General features: G+C 41.1%; 1 protein-coding gene across 2 annotated transcripts in view; it reads right to left on the bottom strand.

The window, feature by feature from the left end:
• RGL1 (ral guanine nucleotide dissociation stimulator like 1) overlaps positions 1–12,800 on the bottom strand; it is a 109,440-nt gene extending 96,640 nt beyond the window's left edge. For both annotated transcript variants that reach the window (XM_019530973.1, XM_019530975.1), the window contains exons 1-2: positions 12,614–12,800; positions 11,474–11,584 (exon numbers count right to left, since the gene is read on the bottom strand). In XM_019530973.1, the coding sequence (XP_019386518.1) occupies positions 11,474–11,584; positions 12,614–12,640 (138 nt within the window). In that variant the 5' untranslated portion in view covers positions 12,641–12,800. The remainder of the gene's footprint in view (positions 1–11,473; positions 11,585–12,613) is intronic.
• Between the last annotated feature and the right edge of the window lie 4,063 nt (positions 12,801–16,863).

Below are 16,863 nucleotides of genomic sequence, written 5' to 3'. Positions count from 1 at the left end.
CTTTAACTGATCCCTGACAGATGTAATATTTTGGATCCACTTGAAACCTTCTGATGTTCTGAGTTAGAAGCAGAGTTTGAGTAAAGTTAGTGATTTACAAACTACACTACTCTTCTGATGACTGTAACAAGCTATTCTGTAATATTTGCTGATTGATATAGGCAGATTACTTATATCTTCCCTCTCATTTGCAGACTATTAGAAAGTTTCCTTCTCGTTTGATATTTAATTGGCAGATTTCTAAATAACTAATACTAAAAGTAAAGTTTAAAACCTGTAATTTACAGGTTGTTACTCTTATCTTTAATTAACTTTTCAAAGGCCACATTTTCAAGCCAAAGGCATTTTACATACTCACAGTATTACAATCTATTTTTAAAATGAAGACCTCATAACCAAACTGTAAACTAATAGTTTCTCCAGGGCTTTTCTCTTTACAGTGTCTCAATCCAGCTCATATGAAGTTTCTCTTAGGCTTGCTGATGACACATAACTGCGCTGCTTGCCAACATTTCTTAAACCGAACAGTGACCTAAATCTTATAACATTCTGAAAGAAAATGGTAATTTCCTTTCTGAGTGAATTAATTTTTTTCTTCAGTTTATCTCATCTTAAGAAAAAAACAGGATACAATTAGATTATGTTAACAACTACACAACTGTTACTTAAGACCACTTGACAAAAACACTATAGGGAGGCAAGAACCTCATACCACATGCAAAAGATACTGTTGGTAGATTAAACTATAGACCACTTAAGAAAGATTCCAAGTGGAGTTCAAGTATGAAGCAAGGTGTTACTATGGTCTTGCATAGTTACTATCGTCTTGCATGGTATGGCACAGAGCTGGGTCTAAAGTATGCCACAATTAATTCTCTCAAATCATACTACCAACCTGACCTTTAATTTGATTCTTTACAGGAACCATTGCTGCAAGAATAAATAAGGACAACTTGAAAGGAAATGTATGGAGTGAGCATTCTAGGTGGTGGCAAGATATTCATTTTCTATTGCAAGGCCTCCTTGCCTCTTTTTTCATGGTTAGCTCTTCGAACTGGAGAGAGAGGAAGAGACAGGAAAGAGCAGTTCCTGTGCTCACAGCACAGGGACTGCAGTGACTGTGTGAGGTTGAGCATCATAGCCCTAACTGTGATACCTGGAGGGGGACTTCCTGCTTAGCTCCCTATCGTGTATGGCCATGCAAGGCCCCTAGCCCAAAATATTAATTAGACTATGAGTCACTTCTCCAATCCCTGCCAACCCTGGTTAGTCTGGAGTCTGCAGGATCTGACCATGCTGATACCATGCCATGATGCTGCTGCTTGGTTACCATGCTGGCAACAAGGTTGGCAACTTTGCTTCTCATTTCAATGCTAAAGAATGTTAGACTTTCTGGATGAGAAAAATATTGCAAATGTTTCCCTCTATTGAAAACAGTGGTTAAGCTCTACCAACCATAATAGCTACGTTTGGAGATCTAGCATAGGCTGATCATCAGAAGACCAATTAGACATTCTCTGAACATGTTTACATTACATGGTATCTAAACTACTACTGGCAGTTAGCTGATCTAACTTAGGGTTACACCACAAAGTTAGGGTTCACAATGGATTCAATTGGCAGCAGTGGAAAAATATAATGGACTCTTCCTTACATAGACAAGTTAATGTAATATATAAATGAAATGGCCAAATTTTCAAACCTGGATGCCTAAAGTTGGGCACATAAATCTAGATTTAGGCACCTTACTCTGCAATCTAATCTGTAGATGTTCTGAGCAATCCCAGCTTCTAATGACTTCAAAATAATCTAAAGGAGCCCACTACCTCTGAACATTTATATCTGTTTAGATCCCCCAAATATGGATTTAGGGACACTTACACACATGCCGGACATTTGCTCCAACACGTGCTAATTAGCACATGCAGAAGCAGACTCAATGGAGTCTGCTAGAACGAGCTAATTATCACACTCCAACAGCCTCCACATCACGTGTATTCACCGTCCCTGCACTTCAAAATGGCAACGGGGTGCTTTAATTAAAGCTGATCAGACAAGCTTTAGTTAAAGTGCTCCCGCCACCACCACCATTTTGAAGTGCAGGACGTTGAACATGTGTGACACTGAAGACGCTTTAATTAGAGCAGTTCTTGGAGTCAATGTAATTAAAGCGCCCCCACCTCCATCCCAGAGCATATGTAAAGACACCCTGAGTGCCTGCCATCACACACCCAACTTGAAAATCTGGTGGAAAGAACTCAACTTCAGTCCCACAGAAGCAGTTTATTTTCAGAGGATAACAAAGCATCCCGAGGGCACCAACCGGAGTTCCAGTCCTTCTGATTATCTTTCTTAACTTCACTTTTCAGATTAAAACTTTTCAGACTAAAACTTTTCAGACTAAAACTTTTCAATTAAAAAATAAAATCAATCAAAGAGCCCCAATCCCTCCTACTCCTTTCTTTTCCATTCTCAACATGCCTATTTGGACCAGAAGTCGGGAACTATTTCTCTCACTATAGGCTGGAATCTAGCCTGATTTCCATTGGGATACTGCCTGTCAGCTCCATGGGAACTATTTTGTCAGTTTTGCCAAATCACCATCAGAACTACACCCTCCAGCTTCTGCCTTCAACTGGGCAGCAGAGACAGACTGCAGGAATCTGATACCGATGATTCTGGCTCACTCAGAAGTGACCCAGATGCAGCAAGTAATAAGCCAGGGACAAAACAGCATGCGGCGAAGCAGTGCATGGTTTACTGTGCTAAGCCCTGGCCTGCTGGGTGGGCTAGGAAGCTGCTCTCAACAAGAAAATCCCAGACTTTAGAGTGGGTAGAAGATGAAAGGAAATCTTGGAACTGCCTGGAAGAGTCTATCAGAGGATAAGGATGGGCTCAGAAGGAGCCTGTGCTCAGGAGAAATGAAGCTCTGGGTGTTCCTAAAGTTAGATGACTTCAAACATCATTTAAATGTTAATCCACCCCTCAAAGGCAGAGGCTGGCAAGATAACAATTCAGACTTATCTTTCAAGATGGTTTTAAAGGCACCAAAGAGGGGGTTAATGGGCACAAATGGACAGAGCTGCACCTGAAACAAAACGTTACTGTTCCAATTAAGCACACTGTCATATCCAGCATTTTTATGCATGAAAGGAAACACAAGCTTCTCAGAAATGATATGTTTGTCACTGACAGTATTTGGTAAATATGATGCTCCAAAACTGTTCAAAACCAACACAAAACTGAAAGTGTCTAGGCCTGTAATTAAATTACCCTCCCACTATAAGTAATCTTCATTTCATGTTTAGGCTATGATCAAAAAGTACATTCAACCGCATACATAATCCAACAATATCAAAGAGGCCTTGAGACGCACTGACTTGAAATAAAAACACCTGTAAAAATGAGCCTTCTGGCCAAAAAAGCCATGGCCAGGAAAAAAAGAAAGAACAGGGGGAAAAAAGGAAGAAAGAAAGAGCTATATCTCTAAACCTTGCATTTTGAAAATAAATGTTGTAAAACAAGCTGAATTCTACAGAATGGGACATTGCACTCAATCTCAATGGTCAAGTGTACAGAACTTCCTACCATCATAACATGCAAAAATGATCTGTTAAGAGTACACTAAGTATACTAGGGTCCGCCACCCACCAAGAAATCAAAAAACATGACTCCATGGTTGTCACAAAGCTTAGCAAGGTGCAGGCAAAGAGCTTCACATGACTAATCTCTCCTACAAGTACCTGGGAGTGTTTGCCACACCAGGCTGCACACCCAAAGCAAGATACTTCCATTCCAGGGCAGTATCTGACTTCATTCTTCCTCACTCCCTGGAAGACCACGACAAAGTGTTGTAGCTGCTCCTGCCTGAAGGTATCCTTCTTTGAATGCCAATGCCCAGCTGTCTTGCTCCTTCCATGGCAGGATGAAACAAAACAAATTAGAGGTGCTATTTTATTCCTTTTCTGGTCATCTAAGTGTCCAGATTTGAACATCTACATGGCATTTCTTGTTATATAAGTGCCAAAAATGCTGCTTATGCACAAGTAGGAAACCTATTCCTGGTCACAGCAGGCAGAAAAGCCTGTGCACATAAAAATGGTGCACATATGTAGACTGGGAATGTGCAGTGAAAACAAAGTGAGTGGGAAGAGCACAATTGTATCTTTGCCCCTACTAGCTAAGGCACCCACCTGGTAAGGCAGAGGACCAGGGCTCTAGGACACCCACACCCAGAGAAGTTTTGAACCTGTATCTTAAGGACAGCCAACTAACCACCATGCCACAGGTCAGATATTATCCAAGACTGTCTCCAGTGCTCCTTTTGAAGCCAGGCCCCTGGGCAGCCATAAGATAGAGATAAGTAAGCCCAGAAGGTCTGGAGAATAAGTGAGAGCAGAAGATGTATGGCTCAGTGAAGACCATGCTGGCCTGGAGACGGGAGCTTAAGCCCATGCCCCCACTGCAGAAGAAACTTCCCTTCTGTCCTGCCCTCAATCCATTTTTTCCAAAAACTGTATTAAAGGCAAGGAGTAGCAGTCCAGCTTCCTAAGGAACACTAAATAAGGGTTTGGATAATGGCACACCTATGGCATGATCATTTTAGTGCTGCACTAAGAAATCAGAGAGACCCAAACTGAGGTTCCCTCTGGGTGGGAAGAGGGCCTAGAACCCAGGTCCTCTATCAATCCAAGGTAAGTACCTTAGCCATTTAGCTACAGGGTAGAAAAAGGTGATAGACATCTCTCATCCCTCATTACCCTCACAACCCACTTGCTTCTCTTCCTCACTCTTCCCACTAGCAGAGCCCAAATATCCATATCCACACTCTCCTCAACTACCTCCTCCTCATCTTTAGTGGTATATGCCCAATTCTGTTCTGCCCTCCCGCCGTATCCATGTTGCACATCCTTTCTGGCCATCCCCTGCTCTTTCTGGCTAGCATTCCTAGTCTCACACCCATACCCATCTACCTTTACACTTGCTCTGCTCTTGCTGTCTCTGGAATACCTTACCCATATTTTAAAATATCTGAGACATCTACAGCATCTTCACACCTCATTTTGAAATGCAGCGGTTATCATGTTTGCCTAACCAGTCCAAAACCACTGTTCTAAACTGGAACACAACAATTTCTTCAATTCCTGGCTCTCACAGAAATTGAATCCTTTTGTTTAAGATGGTCTCTGCACCTGGCCCCCTGCCAGGTCTTGTTTCTGTTTCTAATCATTGTTTCACTCTCTCTTTCTATCCCCCTATTCTCAAATACTCTCATAATAATGTTGATAATTCACCTAACTTCTTAGTTGCACATTTCATTGACATTGTGTCTTCATTTGGCTTAGGAATAATAGAACTAGAAGTGACCTACTTGGTCCTTGTTTTGGCCAGCACAATCCCCTGCTATTATGGGCAACCACTTATATAATTTTTTTTTTAAATGATCAAGCTTTTTAGGTATTTGCCGCCACTAATTCAATATGAAGGATGTTCCAGAACTTCACTGCACTGACAGTTAAAAACATTCTTATAATTCCCATCTTAAATGCATTAATAGGGAAGTTATTCTCATTTATTCTTGTGCCAACACTGTCCCATATCTTAAATAGCTCTCTTCTCAACCCTTGGTTTTATCCCTTGATGTATATATGGAAAACAATTAGAACTCCTCTCAGCTTCCATATTGTTAGGCTACACAAACCATGCTCTTTTAGTTTCTCATATATCAGGTTCTCCATTCTCCCTGCTATCTTTCTCTACACTTGTTCCCATTTAATTTCATCTCTCTGGAGCATGGGTGACCAGAGTTGTATATATTATTTCCAATGAGATCCCACCAGGACTTTCTATAACAGTGTTAATACTTACAGTTTCTCCTGCAAATACCTTGCTTCATATACCAAGGAACTACATTTGCCTTTTTCACAGCCCCATAACACTGTTGGCCCAGTCATGCTGCAGTCGGCTAATGCGACCATATATTTCTCCCTCTCTTCTGTTTTTATCTGATAAGATCCCATCTCATACCGGAAATCTGTTTTTAGTCTCTCAGTGGGCACATCTACACATGCATTAATGCACCAAATCCAGGTACTAACTAAATGCTCAGTAATTGGTGCTACTGCACAGCAGCACCAGCATAGGCCTTCTAAGTGATACTAATGCACGGTAAACTAGTTCTACTGTGCATTAGCACAATAGCACAGCTTTCTTATTTCATCTTTTTTATTAAAAATTGTAGCAAAACATTCACTTACAATTTGGGGCCATATGTAAATTACCTATAATTTCTATTCCTCTTTTACTACATAGCAGCCACAATTTTTCTCTTTAAAAAGTTTTTACTATTGGTTTTGATTTCCTTTACAAGGTCAACTGCAGGCAATACCCACTCTATCCCTACACTTCCTGACCTTCAAACCATAGCTCCCTTTGATGGATAGTATATTTTTTTCCATTTTTTGTAGCTTCTCACCTTACCCCTAATATCCTTCTTCAGCGGGTTAATATGGGGCCTTTTCTATAACTTCTTCCTCTTCATTACAGATACAAGTACCAGGTAGTTTGTGGGGGGTTTTTTACTTCTTACACAAAGAAATTCCAAGTTTTCTCTACATTCCACCAACTGAGCTTCTAATTTCAACTGACTCCACCTAAAACTTCTCCTAGCTTATCATTTTATCTTTTAAAAACAAAAAAACTCTTTGGTACAGTCCTATTTTTGTCTGTCCTTCCATTTAAATTAAATAGAATCAACGTATGATCACTCGAATCAAGGTCATTTCCTATAATGTCCTCAGTACTTCCTAAAAGCAAGCTTCAGGTAGCATCATCTCTTGTTGGTTCAGTCGCTGGATGAAAAAGACTGTCAACTATCACACCTATGAATATCTTTGGTTCTTCCCATCTCAATCCCATTCTTGACCTCACTTGTCTCTCCAGCTAGTATCCCACCTCCTTGGCTTTTTCATTTCATTTCAGCTCACTGGACATGCTGGTTACAATAACTGCCTGGAATTCATCTCCACTAATTTCATTTTAAATGTCCTCCAATCAAGCTACCACCATCTACTGCCGTTCACTGAAACTGTTTCCACCACACAGTCTCTTACAACCCCTTCTTAGCTAAAGCTCAAAACCAGCAAGCCATCCTCATCTTCCTTGATACATCAACTGTATCTAGCACCGCACTGTTCTTCTGGAAATCATGCCTTTACTTGGTTTCCATAATCCTTTCTTCTGCTTTTTTCTACCTCCCAAATCTGCCCCTGATCCTCTTCTCTTTTCTCATGCTTTTCTCTTGGTAGCTGCACCCACAAACTCAAATTCAACTATCACGTCTAAGATGATGACTCACAGATCTATTTCTCTACTCCCGATCCATCAGAACAAAAAATTTCCATCAGAACAAAAAATCCTGACCTTTCAATGTCTCCTTGTGGACAGCCATCCACTCCAAATAAGACAACCCTTCTTAATTTCCAATTCCAAAGCATTTCACATTACTTGCCTTTCTTAATCACTATGAACACCATGGATACCTTCATCATCCATGCTATCATTCAGGCCTGGGGAGTATCTTGACTCAGTCCTCTTGCTTGATCCTCACATCTAGTACAAACTGTAGATATTGCCAAGATTTCTATTGCCAAAAGATTGTAAGATACGTCTTTTCCTATCCATCCACACAGGTGAAACTCAAAATCAAGTTTTCATAATCTTGTATCCTAATTACTACAATGCCTTTTTATCTGGCCTCGATAAGTACCATTTTTCCCTACTTGCATCCATTTAGGATGCCACTTCATATCTCATTCTCCTACTCTATGCTTTTACTGTACCTCTCACCCTGTGTCATACCAAAGATAAGCTACTTGTATTTCAATTTCAACACCCTTTGTGCATATCCCCACCCTGCCTATCATTTCTCACATTGATTCTGACCTCCATCTGGCTCACGATGGCAGCCTCAGTCACCCACGTCTTAAATTTTCAAATGAGCATCTTTGTACCTCTCTCCATTTGCCTCCTCTAGCTTGGGAAAACTCTCCATAAACATTCACAGAAGGACCACCACTACCCCCTTCAAGGTCCTCTTCAAAATCTTTCCTTTGCTATGTCCAAAAAACTCTTGAAAATAGTTTTTTAGTTAGGTTCCTGCTGGCTGAGACAACTGCTTATCATGCTGACCAATACTGTCTCATTGTTGCCTTGTGCTCTCCAGAATGTCCGCATCCATCTGTTGTCTCTTGTCTTATGCTTAAAGTGTAAGCTCTTTTTGATCAGGACTATATGTTTGTGTTTGTCCAGTGTCTATCACAGTGGTTTCATGGTACATGACTACAGCACTGAAGTGCTATAATAATATCAATAATTTAAAAAGTAAAAGACATCATAGTAGCATCTAAAACAAAATCTGATAGATAAAACTTATAATCTTGGGAAGGTTCACATGATATCTCTTCATATCCTTGTATGAAGGATACTTTACTACGTATGGTCTATGGCTAAAAAAACTAAGGAGTTTGATGCTAATGTACAAGCCTCCTATTTTCAAAAAGGTTTATGTTTCAAGCATTTTGGCAAACCTTTGCTTTTATAAGGCCAAGAAGTCAGCTGTTTCATGACACTAACTGCGCAGTAGTTTCTGACTGCTATGCAGTAGCATCGCATCATGCTTCCTGAAATGCTACTCCACAGTAGTCATAAGCTCCTGCACAGTATCTCATGTAGACATGGCTAGAATGGACTAAATTAATTTATGGACTCACTCTGTTGATGGTTGCACGCTTACAATAAGCAGACATTTGCCCAAAAGTTCAAGCTTGTCAACACAGTACTACTAGGCATGTCTATACAAGATGCTGACTGCGCAGTAGCCCAATTCTACTGCGCAGTAGCTTTGAATGACAAAAAAACATGATGCATACTAGCATCACAAAAAAGGCATTTGATGGTACTACTGCACAGTAACTCATATTACTGCGCATTTATTTAGTACTTGTTTAAACAAGTACTCAAATCAGCAATTTGTACAAGTACTAAATAAATGCATAGTAATGACTGTACAGTAGCGTCTTGCGTAGACGTGCCCACTGTGTGGTAAGTGTAGAAATCTATCATGTTTGAAATAAGCAGGATTTTTATTCTTCCTTTAATACGATTCATATGAAATTTTCAGTATGAAATACATGGAGTTATGTCAGACATAGTATATAAATTTACGTTGATACCTACTATCCTTCATCTGAAAGAATTACAAAGCATTTACACATGTAGCATCACTGAGAGCACCCGCTTTGGGGTCACTGGGTCAAATCTTCACTTTTATGAAAACTTATGGATGCTGCACAGGATATTTAAAAACCAAACACAATAAAACAGGGCTTTCAAGTCAAAAGAAAACTTTTGCTGAAGCTGTAAACTACAAGATTAAGGGCTATGGGGACCCATGAAGGATGTGCACACTGGAAGTAACCTAGATACTTAACACTTCCTATTTTTTAGGAAAATATACAGTCAAAAAAAAATTAGTGTATTTGTTACAAAGCCTGTTGGACATGTATGTCTTACTCCCACTGCCTTCAATTTAACCCTGAATCTGCAACCCAAGCAAGACTTATGTTAACTTTAGAAAGAAAGACAACACAACACTGGGAAACTCACTGACTACTGGTGGTAACTGATTTTATATAGCATTAGGAACTACAGAGCACTGGAAGGTTATAATATCCAGGTAATGAAACACATCAGCTCCTAATTTAGAAGTTCAGAAAAAACCCTCTGACAACTGTAAAAACCAGCTCTGCTTTGTAAGACAGAATTGCTGATGGGATGCATATTAATAAATAATGCTCTGAATTAAGGCTGTTTATTGACCATGGAAACACACTGAAATCAATAACTAAAACAGGATCAGTTCCCATGCACCAAAAGAGTTTAAAATAATGTAGGTTTCAAAGTTCTTAACGGGGAAAAGAAAGTTACAATTTTTGGTTATTTTAAAACTGACACGAGTGATTAATGCACATGAAAGATGCCAGTTTGTAAGCCCAAGAGACTGTAGTCATCCATTTATACACAAAACTGGTGCAGACTTCTGGCATACAGTCTCTCTTCCCACAAATATGCTTCAGTTTTGACCTGGTGGGATGAGATATAACAATAAAAGGATAGCTCACTTTGCACACCTTACAGTACTTGGACTCTAGCTAAAACCCAGAAGAAATATACCACCTAATGCCAATTGTGAAAGAGATCCCTGTAATATGGACAAGAGTCCATTAAGAGGACTGAGATCTCCCACCCGGATTTAATGTCAAAAGAGACTGTTTAATAGTCATCACCACTAAAATGTGAAAGGTTTTGAATTTTTTTGAATCACATTTATAAGACAGGGTCACTCAGAATGGTTCTGACCTCTGGCAAAACCACCATATGAATGTACTGTTGATCTCCTGCAAATTTCGCAAACATTTTTCCCTTACCCTGCTAAAAACAGGAGGCAGAGATGGGAAATCTGCCACTCATCACGGAAGCAGATTTGAAATAATCTGTTCTGCTTAGGACTCTATGTACTTCTTGGAAATATGGAAAGGGGAAATTCTGAGCATTATCTTTGTGCAGGACAAAGTTTGCTTATCTATCCTGACTCTGTTTTCAGCCTGGCTGCATATTGCTTTATGTTGTGGTACTTTGACAAGAACTCTTTTTGATTTAAATCTCAAGGTGAGAGTCTCTAAATTATTGACCTTACATGGAGGTGAGATGTTATCCAAACATATAAATAAATCAGACCCACCATTTATTTCATACCTTCCATCCTGAAAAAATGTACACATACAAAAAATATACGTCAGATCTTCAAGTTGTATAAACTGCCATAGTTTCATTGACTTCAGTGGATTTATTCCGTTTGATTTCATTTGGCCAAATCCTCAGCTGATAGTTCAGAGTCCTCCAGCCACTTACAGAATTAGACCATACATACAGGGCTTGTTTTCGGGCCCCCCTGAAGCAAACCTATCTTTGAAGTGAAACAATCCATTCCACCTAGAGGAGATGCAAGAATGGCAGCTGTGGTGTGGTAGTTACCAGTCCAGCTGCTGCAACTAGGTCCTGCTGCCACTCCTGCTCTGCTACCCAGAACGTAGACCCTGGTTGTTATGCTTCTGATATAGAACAGTTTTCAGAATTAGGCTTTGGCTTAAAAATCACAAGTCTTGCAGTAAGTGCCATGAGATCCATGGCCTCAAATGATCAAAACCCAGTTTTATGCATCTTTCAGAAGACCAAGAGTTGAGCCATAAACCTGGGTCAGGCAGTGCAGATTCCGAAGTTATTTTTTAATGCTAAAACCAGCCTTTGCTAAAAGTTAATAGCATAACTGTTGCTTTGGAATTCAGCTCACTGGGCCAGAGCTCCAAAGTCCACAAGCAATCTTTCAAGGTGCCACTGTACCGGTTTTACTCACCCCTAGCCATCTTGCTCCTTTATTGGCAGCCTGTTGAATCTGCACTCTTTTGAGGGTGACATTGTAAACAGCTCCTTCCTCTACCTCTTCACCCCAGTCCTGAATAGAGCTCTGCCATAGAAGGGAAAAAAGAAAGAGAAAAGGATAAAAATGGTATTTCTCCCCCTTCCTCTGCTAACCACAATCTATTCCAGCTGCTACACTGCTTAATGCAGTGCTCAGAGCAGAAGATAGGCTGTACAAAGTAAATATAACAATCAGAGCAATACAAGGCACTTCTCGATGGACACTAACAGTAGGTTGAGATATTCTTGGCAAGCTGTCCTTTCCTGTGGTATCAGGATACCCTGACTTTCCATTCAGTTATTTTTCCTAGACTTGCACATATTTGAAATAGTTTTATAAAGTCTTTTCTCAGAGAAATAGTTTGGTCTTGATTAGTGAACTTTCCCCTCCCCCCTTTTAAAGCAATTAATCTCCTTGGTTTTTCATGTATGGAAGGAGCTGTGCTTTTAAAAACTCTTGAATAACTTTGAAACTTATAAGTATTTAAAGTACAGTCATTCTTTATTTCTCTTGACGTGAGAGAGCTAAAGCGCTGGTGGGGGGGGGATTAATATTCAGCTACAAAACTTTATAGGTTGAAGTCTTAAAGTTATAAATATTAGAAAGCAAAAGAAGAGACTCAAACTTTAATTAAAACACTTAATAAAATGATTCTCCATTTTACATTCCTCAAACTAAGCCCTCCCCCCAATCCCAAATAAATAAAAACAAAAAAAACCAAGCTATCATAGCTGAGCCAGAAAAGAAATCCTGAATTAATCTAAAAGGTTTCAGTTAACTTCCGCTCCCTCTCCCAAATCCTTTCCTCCACTGCCCCCACATTAGATACACACACAAAGTCCAATACTTTTGTAGATAAACATTTTCATAGCAGTAACACTCATCAGAGGTAATGAAGCATAACGATGAGAAAGACTTTCAAAGTGGCGCTCAGAAGACAGCAGGAGCACAGAAAAGCTGCACGCAAATATGGTTCAGGCTTGCCGGATTCACTCAAAAAAGAATACAGCCCAGCTACGGTACAGGGATTCTCTAGCTAGAAAGTCTGTAGAGAAATAAGGAAGCTCTAGTTACCATTTTAACTTTCCAAAACAATTTCATTCTCAGTTTCCTCTTCTCTACATGGACGGAGCATGGTGGATCCTGCTTTGAAGCAACTAGCTTTTACAATCCTCTCACACTTTCCCAGCAGAGTAGACAGCACTCTGCTTCTGTTGCTTAGCTTCTGCAGTCAATTCATGACTACAAAGAGCTGGGAGTGCAGTGCAGAGACAGACAGAGACTCCTCCCCCACCACACACTGTGCTGTGATGTAAGGTTTTCCTGTTTATGCTTATGAACTTAAACTCTCCCTTTCTAAGCTCTATTATATAAAGTTACTGTAAAATAACCCTTCGGTGCCTAGAGACCGTCCACAGTTGCGATAAGCCTCAGAGTTTATCATAGTTGCCTGGTAGATATCAGGTGCCAAAATAGAAATGTGGTGGTTTTTCCCTCCCCTTCCTTAACTAAAAGAGACAAAGAGAGAGGAGCGGCAAGGGGGAGGGATAGCTACACTTCTATTATCCACTTGTGTAGACTTCTTTGAGTAATCAAATCAGAGTGACTCCAGTGAGACGTTAGCTGTGTAAAGCAGTCTCACCAGGAGAAGTAAGGGGACAAAAATGACACCTCACTATGTTAAAGACTTTAGAACTGACAACCATTCAAAACAGATCATTGTGACAATACACTGATCTGATGGCAGGACAGTGATGTTTCTCGAAACTTTGCTTAAAAGTAATGTTAGATACAAGGTGTTTTTAAGACAAATTCCAGCAACCTGAGACTTGGGAGGTAATGTTTCCAAACTTCCTTTTCTTCTAAGGAAATTCCTTAAAGATTTTTAGTGTTGATCCTAATTATGTTGAAATACAGTTATGTTTATGTACCCGACTCAGTAAATGTACATTGTACTTTACAGAACACATGCAAACAGGCAACATACTCAAGAAGTTATGACGCATGGGTCAACGTTTCAGATACGAAGACACACAGGGTCCTAATGGTAACAGCACAGTTAATCAAGTTTGGAGTTCGTTGGCAATTTGTTTTCAAGCTATGAAAAGACAGAAAATGCTTAGATTCTTGTGGGGGGGAAAAGCATCCTTGACAAATGTTAAGATAAACATACTCCACTTCCAAATCAATAATGCAAATAAAAATGTCATCAAGTGATTCCCAAACATAGGTTTTAAAATAGGATTTTTTTAAACATCAGAAAACAGGTTTTTTTACAGAGTTATGGCCGTAAATGTGTATTGGTGAAATAAAAAGGAAACCCTTTAAAAGATCATTCTACTTTAAAAAACTGGCATCCAAAAGGTAGGAGATTCAAAGCCACATTTACAGTTTTTTAAAACACGCCCTGGGTCTATAGCCCCTACAGGTTCTTGGTTACTCTCATAATTTGCTCCCAACTTTTTATCTCAAGAGAATAGTATTCTCATTACTGGGAATGTGCATTTAGAGCTCTTAGAACTTGCTCTTCCATCCTTTCCTTACTGGCCACAAGGTCAACATGGTAGAAATGTCCAAGAGAAGCTTAGCTCATCTCAGTATACTACCTACCTTTCTCCCAAATGTATAAAACCTTAGAGCCGCACATGGTACGTCTTCAGCCTCTGAAATACCAGTCACTGTCATAATAATGTCCCGCACTTTATGTACTAATGTATACCAGTGTGGCAGAGCATGGTTTGTGTCTGCCGCTTTAAGGGCCAGAAGGCAGCAGCCGGCAGGTGCCTGACGAGGGCAGCCATTTTAGATTCAGGGCTGCCCATATAAACAAGGCATTTTGCTGCTGGAAGGCCAGGCAACAACATTGCCTGGCTGCAAAGTGGCTGGTATCATCTGGAGGTAAGGGAGAAGTTGCAGGGGATGGTCAGGAGTCTTTGGGTCCTGGCCATGACCTAAAATTGCACCCTGCCAGGAGTGGGTGGCCCGGTGGGGCTGTCAGTGATGCAGGAGCCCCCAGGAAATGCCAGGCCAGTTACCACCCCAGTGAAAGGTGGGACGCCTTAACCCCTAGTCCCTACGCCAGAAAGAGAGAGTCGGGCCATAGACTCTTAACCTGTATGGACATCTCCCAACTGGTCAGTGCTGGGGCCAGGACCGGAAGGGCTGGGGGCCTGGGGTTCTGACTGGCGTGGAGGTGGGCCAGGGCTAGTGGAGCCAAAGGTCCTGGGGGGACCACACCCATAAGGGGGAGCGGCTCAGGGAGCTATGCAGCCTGGAATGAAGGCAGAATGCTGCCTAAATGGAGGATCAACTAGTGGGGATCAACTAGTAGGATTGTGGGGCTGGTGATAGTGATAACATCTGGATGCCATCTGCAAGGCTTGAGCTGCGGTGTAGGAACAGAGCCGCAGATAGTGCCCCCTGGCATCAGGGCAAGAAATGGGTAGCCTCCTGCTTACTTAACATCAATTAAATAATTAACATCAAGGCGTGGTGAGTGAGAAGGCCCAGAAATGGGTGGGCGGGCTGGGAAGTCAGCCCCAAGAAGGCCCCCTGTTACAACCAGCCCTCTACTTTCTCACATGAGTTCCACCTACCCTAACTACCAGATCTTCCAATTCCCTCTGTCTTCATGGGCCACCTTCCCACTATTAAACAAGAAAACACCTTCATACCATATGCTGTCTGTATAAGCTGTAAACAGCATTGGCCTGTATCTACCATTCCATTCTATGCCACAAAACACATTACATATAAAACACACATCTTGTTTTCTTTCTTAATTTGAGCCTGAGACACATTACCACCCCCACACTATCAGATATCCACCATGGACCTTCCCTTGTACAATCACCAACTACAGACACAAGCAAGCCTCAACTAAAGTGCTCTAAGCACCATCTGTTATCCTTAAATCACCTTAGTGAGACACAAATATCACAGGAACTGGTTTTTCTGTTCAGCAGACTGAAGCACAGAGAAGTTAAGTGCACAGGTTCACTAAATGAGTCAGTAACACAATTCAGAATGGAGCCAGAGTCCAGACTTGAACCACCAGTAGGTTTACTTATATACATTAGTGTTAGTGTTATTAAACAATGGTTCTAGTTCAGTAGGCTATAACACTTGTAGCTGTGAAAAACTGAAAATAAAAGAAAGTAGGGAACTTTATTTTAAGCTCATATATTAAGGCTGTGTCTAGAAATAACATTTGTAAAGCATTTCAAATGCCTCTGAAAGGCTTCAAAGGGCCAGCTCTACTGACATATACGCCCTCTGAAATGTTCCGAAAGTGACTGAAACTTCTGAAATAGTATCTCTTGAAATGAGGTACTATTTCAAAAGGGACCCTCCCCACCACCAAGACCTTTGTAGCCCAGCATCCACAGATGCCCCTACCACTGTGCCCCCCTGCCTTCAGACCCCTGCTTGCCATGCCACTGCCAGACTCCCAGGCTCTGCATCACCACCTGAGCCAGGCTCTCCAGCCCAATCCCCCTGGCACCCTAGTCTACCTCTCTGCTCCAGCAAAATATGGAGAGGACAGGGGATTAAAGAGTAGCCCTGTACAAACAGGGAAGTATTTGATTTGGATTCAGGTGATTTAGAGGACAGCAATTTGATTCAGAGATTCAGATCACTGTCCAAAATCAATCTGGTTCAACTGGCTTCGGAAGATTCGATGCTGACTCGGACAGATTTGGAGATTCAGCCATAGACTATAATGGGAAATCACTAGAACTTTGTCATTTTTTGGCTGATTTGGACAAAGTTTGCAGAGATGGTAGCCCCTTCTGAGGGCATGAGGTCTGCCAAGTTTCAAGAAGGTAGGTGCAGGGGTTTCTGGAAAACTGTACCTCAACCTTCTGACAAGCAAAACTCATGTCACATGTGAGTGTTAAGGCACAGCAGAGTGAAAACTACAAGCATGCTAGCCCTTGCTGAGGCCATGAAGCCTCCCAGGTTTCAAGGAGATAGGTGCAGAGGTTTCTGGAAAACTGCACCTCAGGCTGCTGACAAGCAAAACTCATGACATGGGTGACACTGTGTGTGTGTCAAGGCATGCCCTCACTGGCACTAGGACCTGTACATGACATGGTAGTGTGCCCCAATAAGGCTTCCTCCTCTCCTACAGCCTCATCCCGGTCCACCACTTTAAATGACAACAGGTAATAATAAAATAACTTAGTGAGCACTAGCACCGTAGCACCAGCAGCATCTCAGGCATCCAAACTGTGACAGAGCTTTTCTTTCCTCTCCATAGGAACTTTTTTCTCCAGCGTGTGTGTTAAGATGCACCTTCACTCTGTGTGTGTGTGTGTGTG

The sequence above is a fragment of the Crocodylus porosus genome, unplaced genomic scaffold, assembly GCF_001723895.1.
Source record: "Crocodylus porosus isolate Cpor-Errol unplaced genomic scaffold, CroPor_comp1, whole genome shotgun sequence".
Classification (NCBI taxonomy): domain Eukaryota; kingdom Metazoa; phylum Chordata; order Crocodylia; family Crocodylidae; genus Crocodylus; species Crocodylus porosus.
Note: the sequence above shows the minus strand (reverse complement) of the source record. Positions and strands in the feature narration are given on the sequence as shown.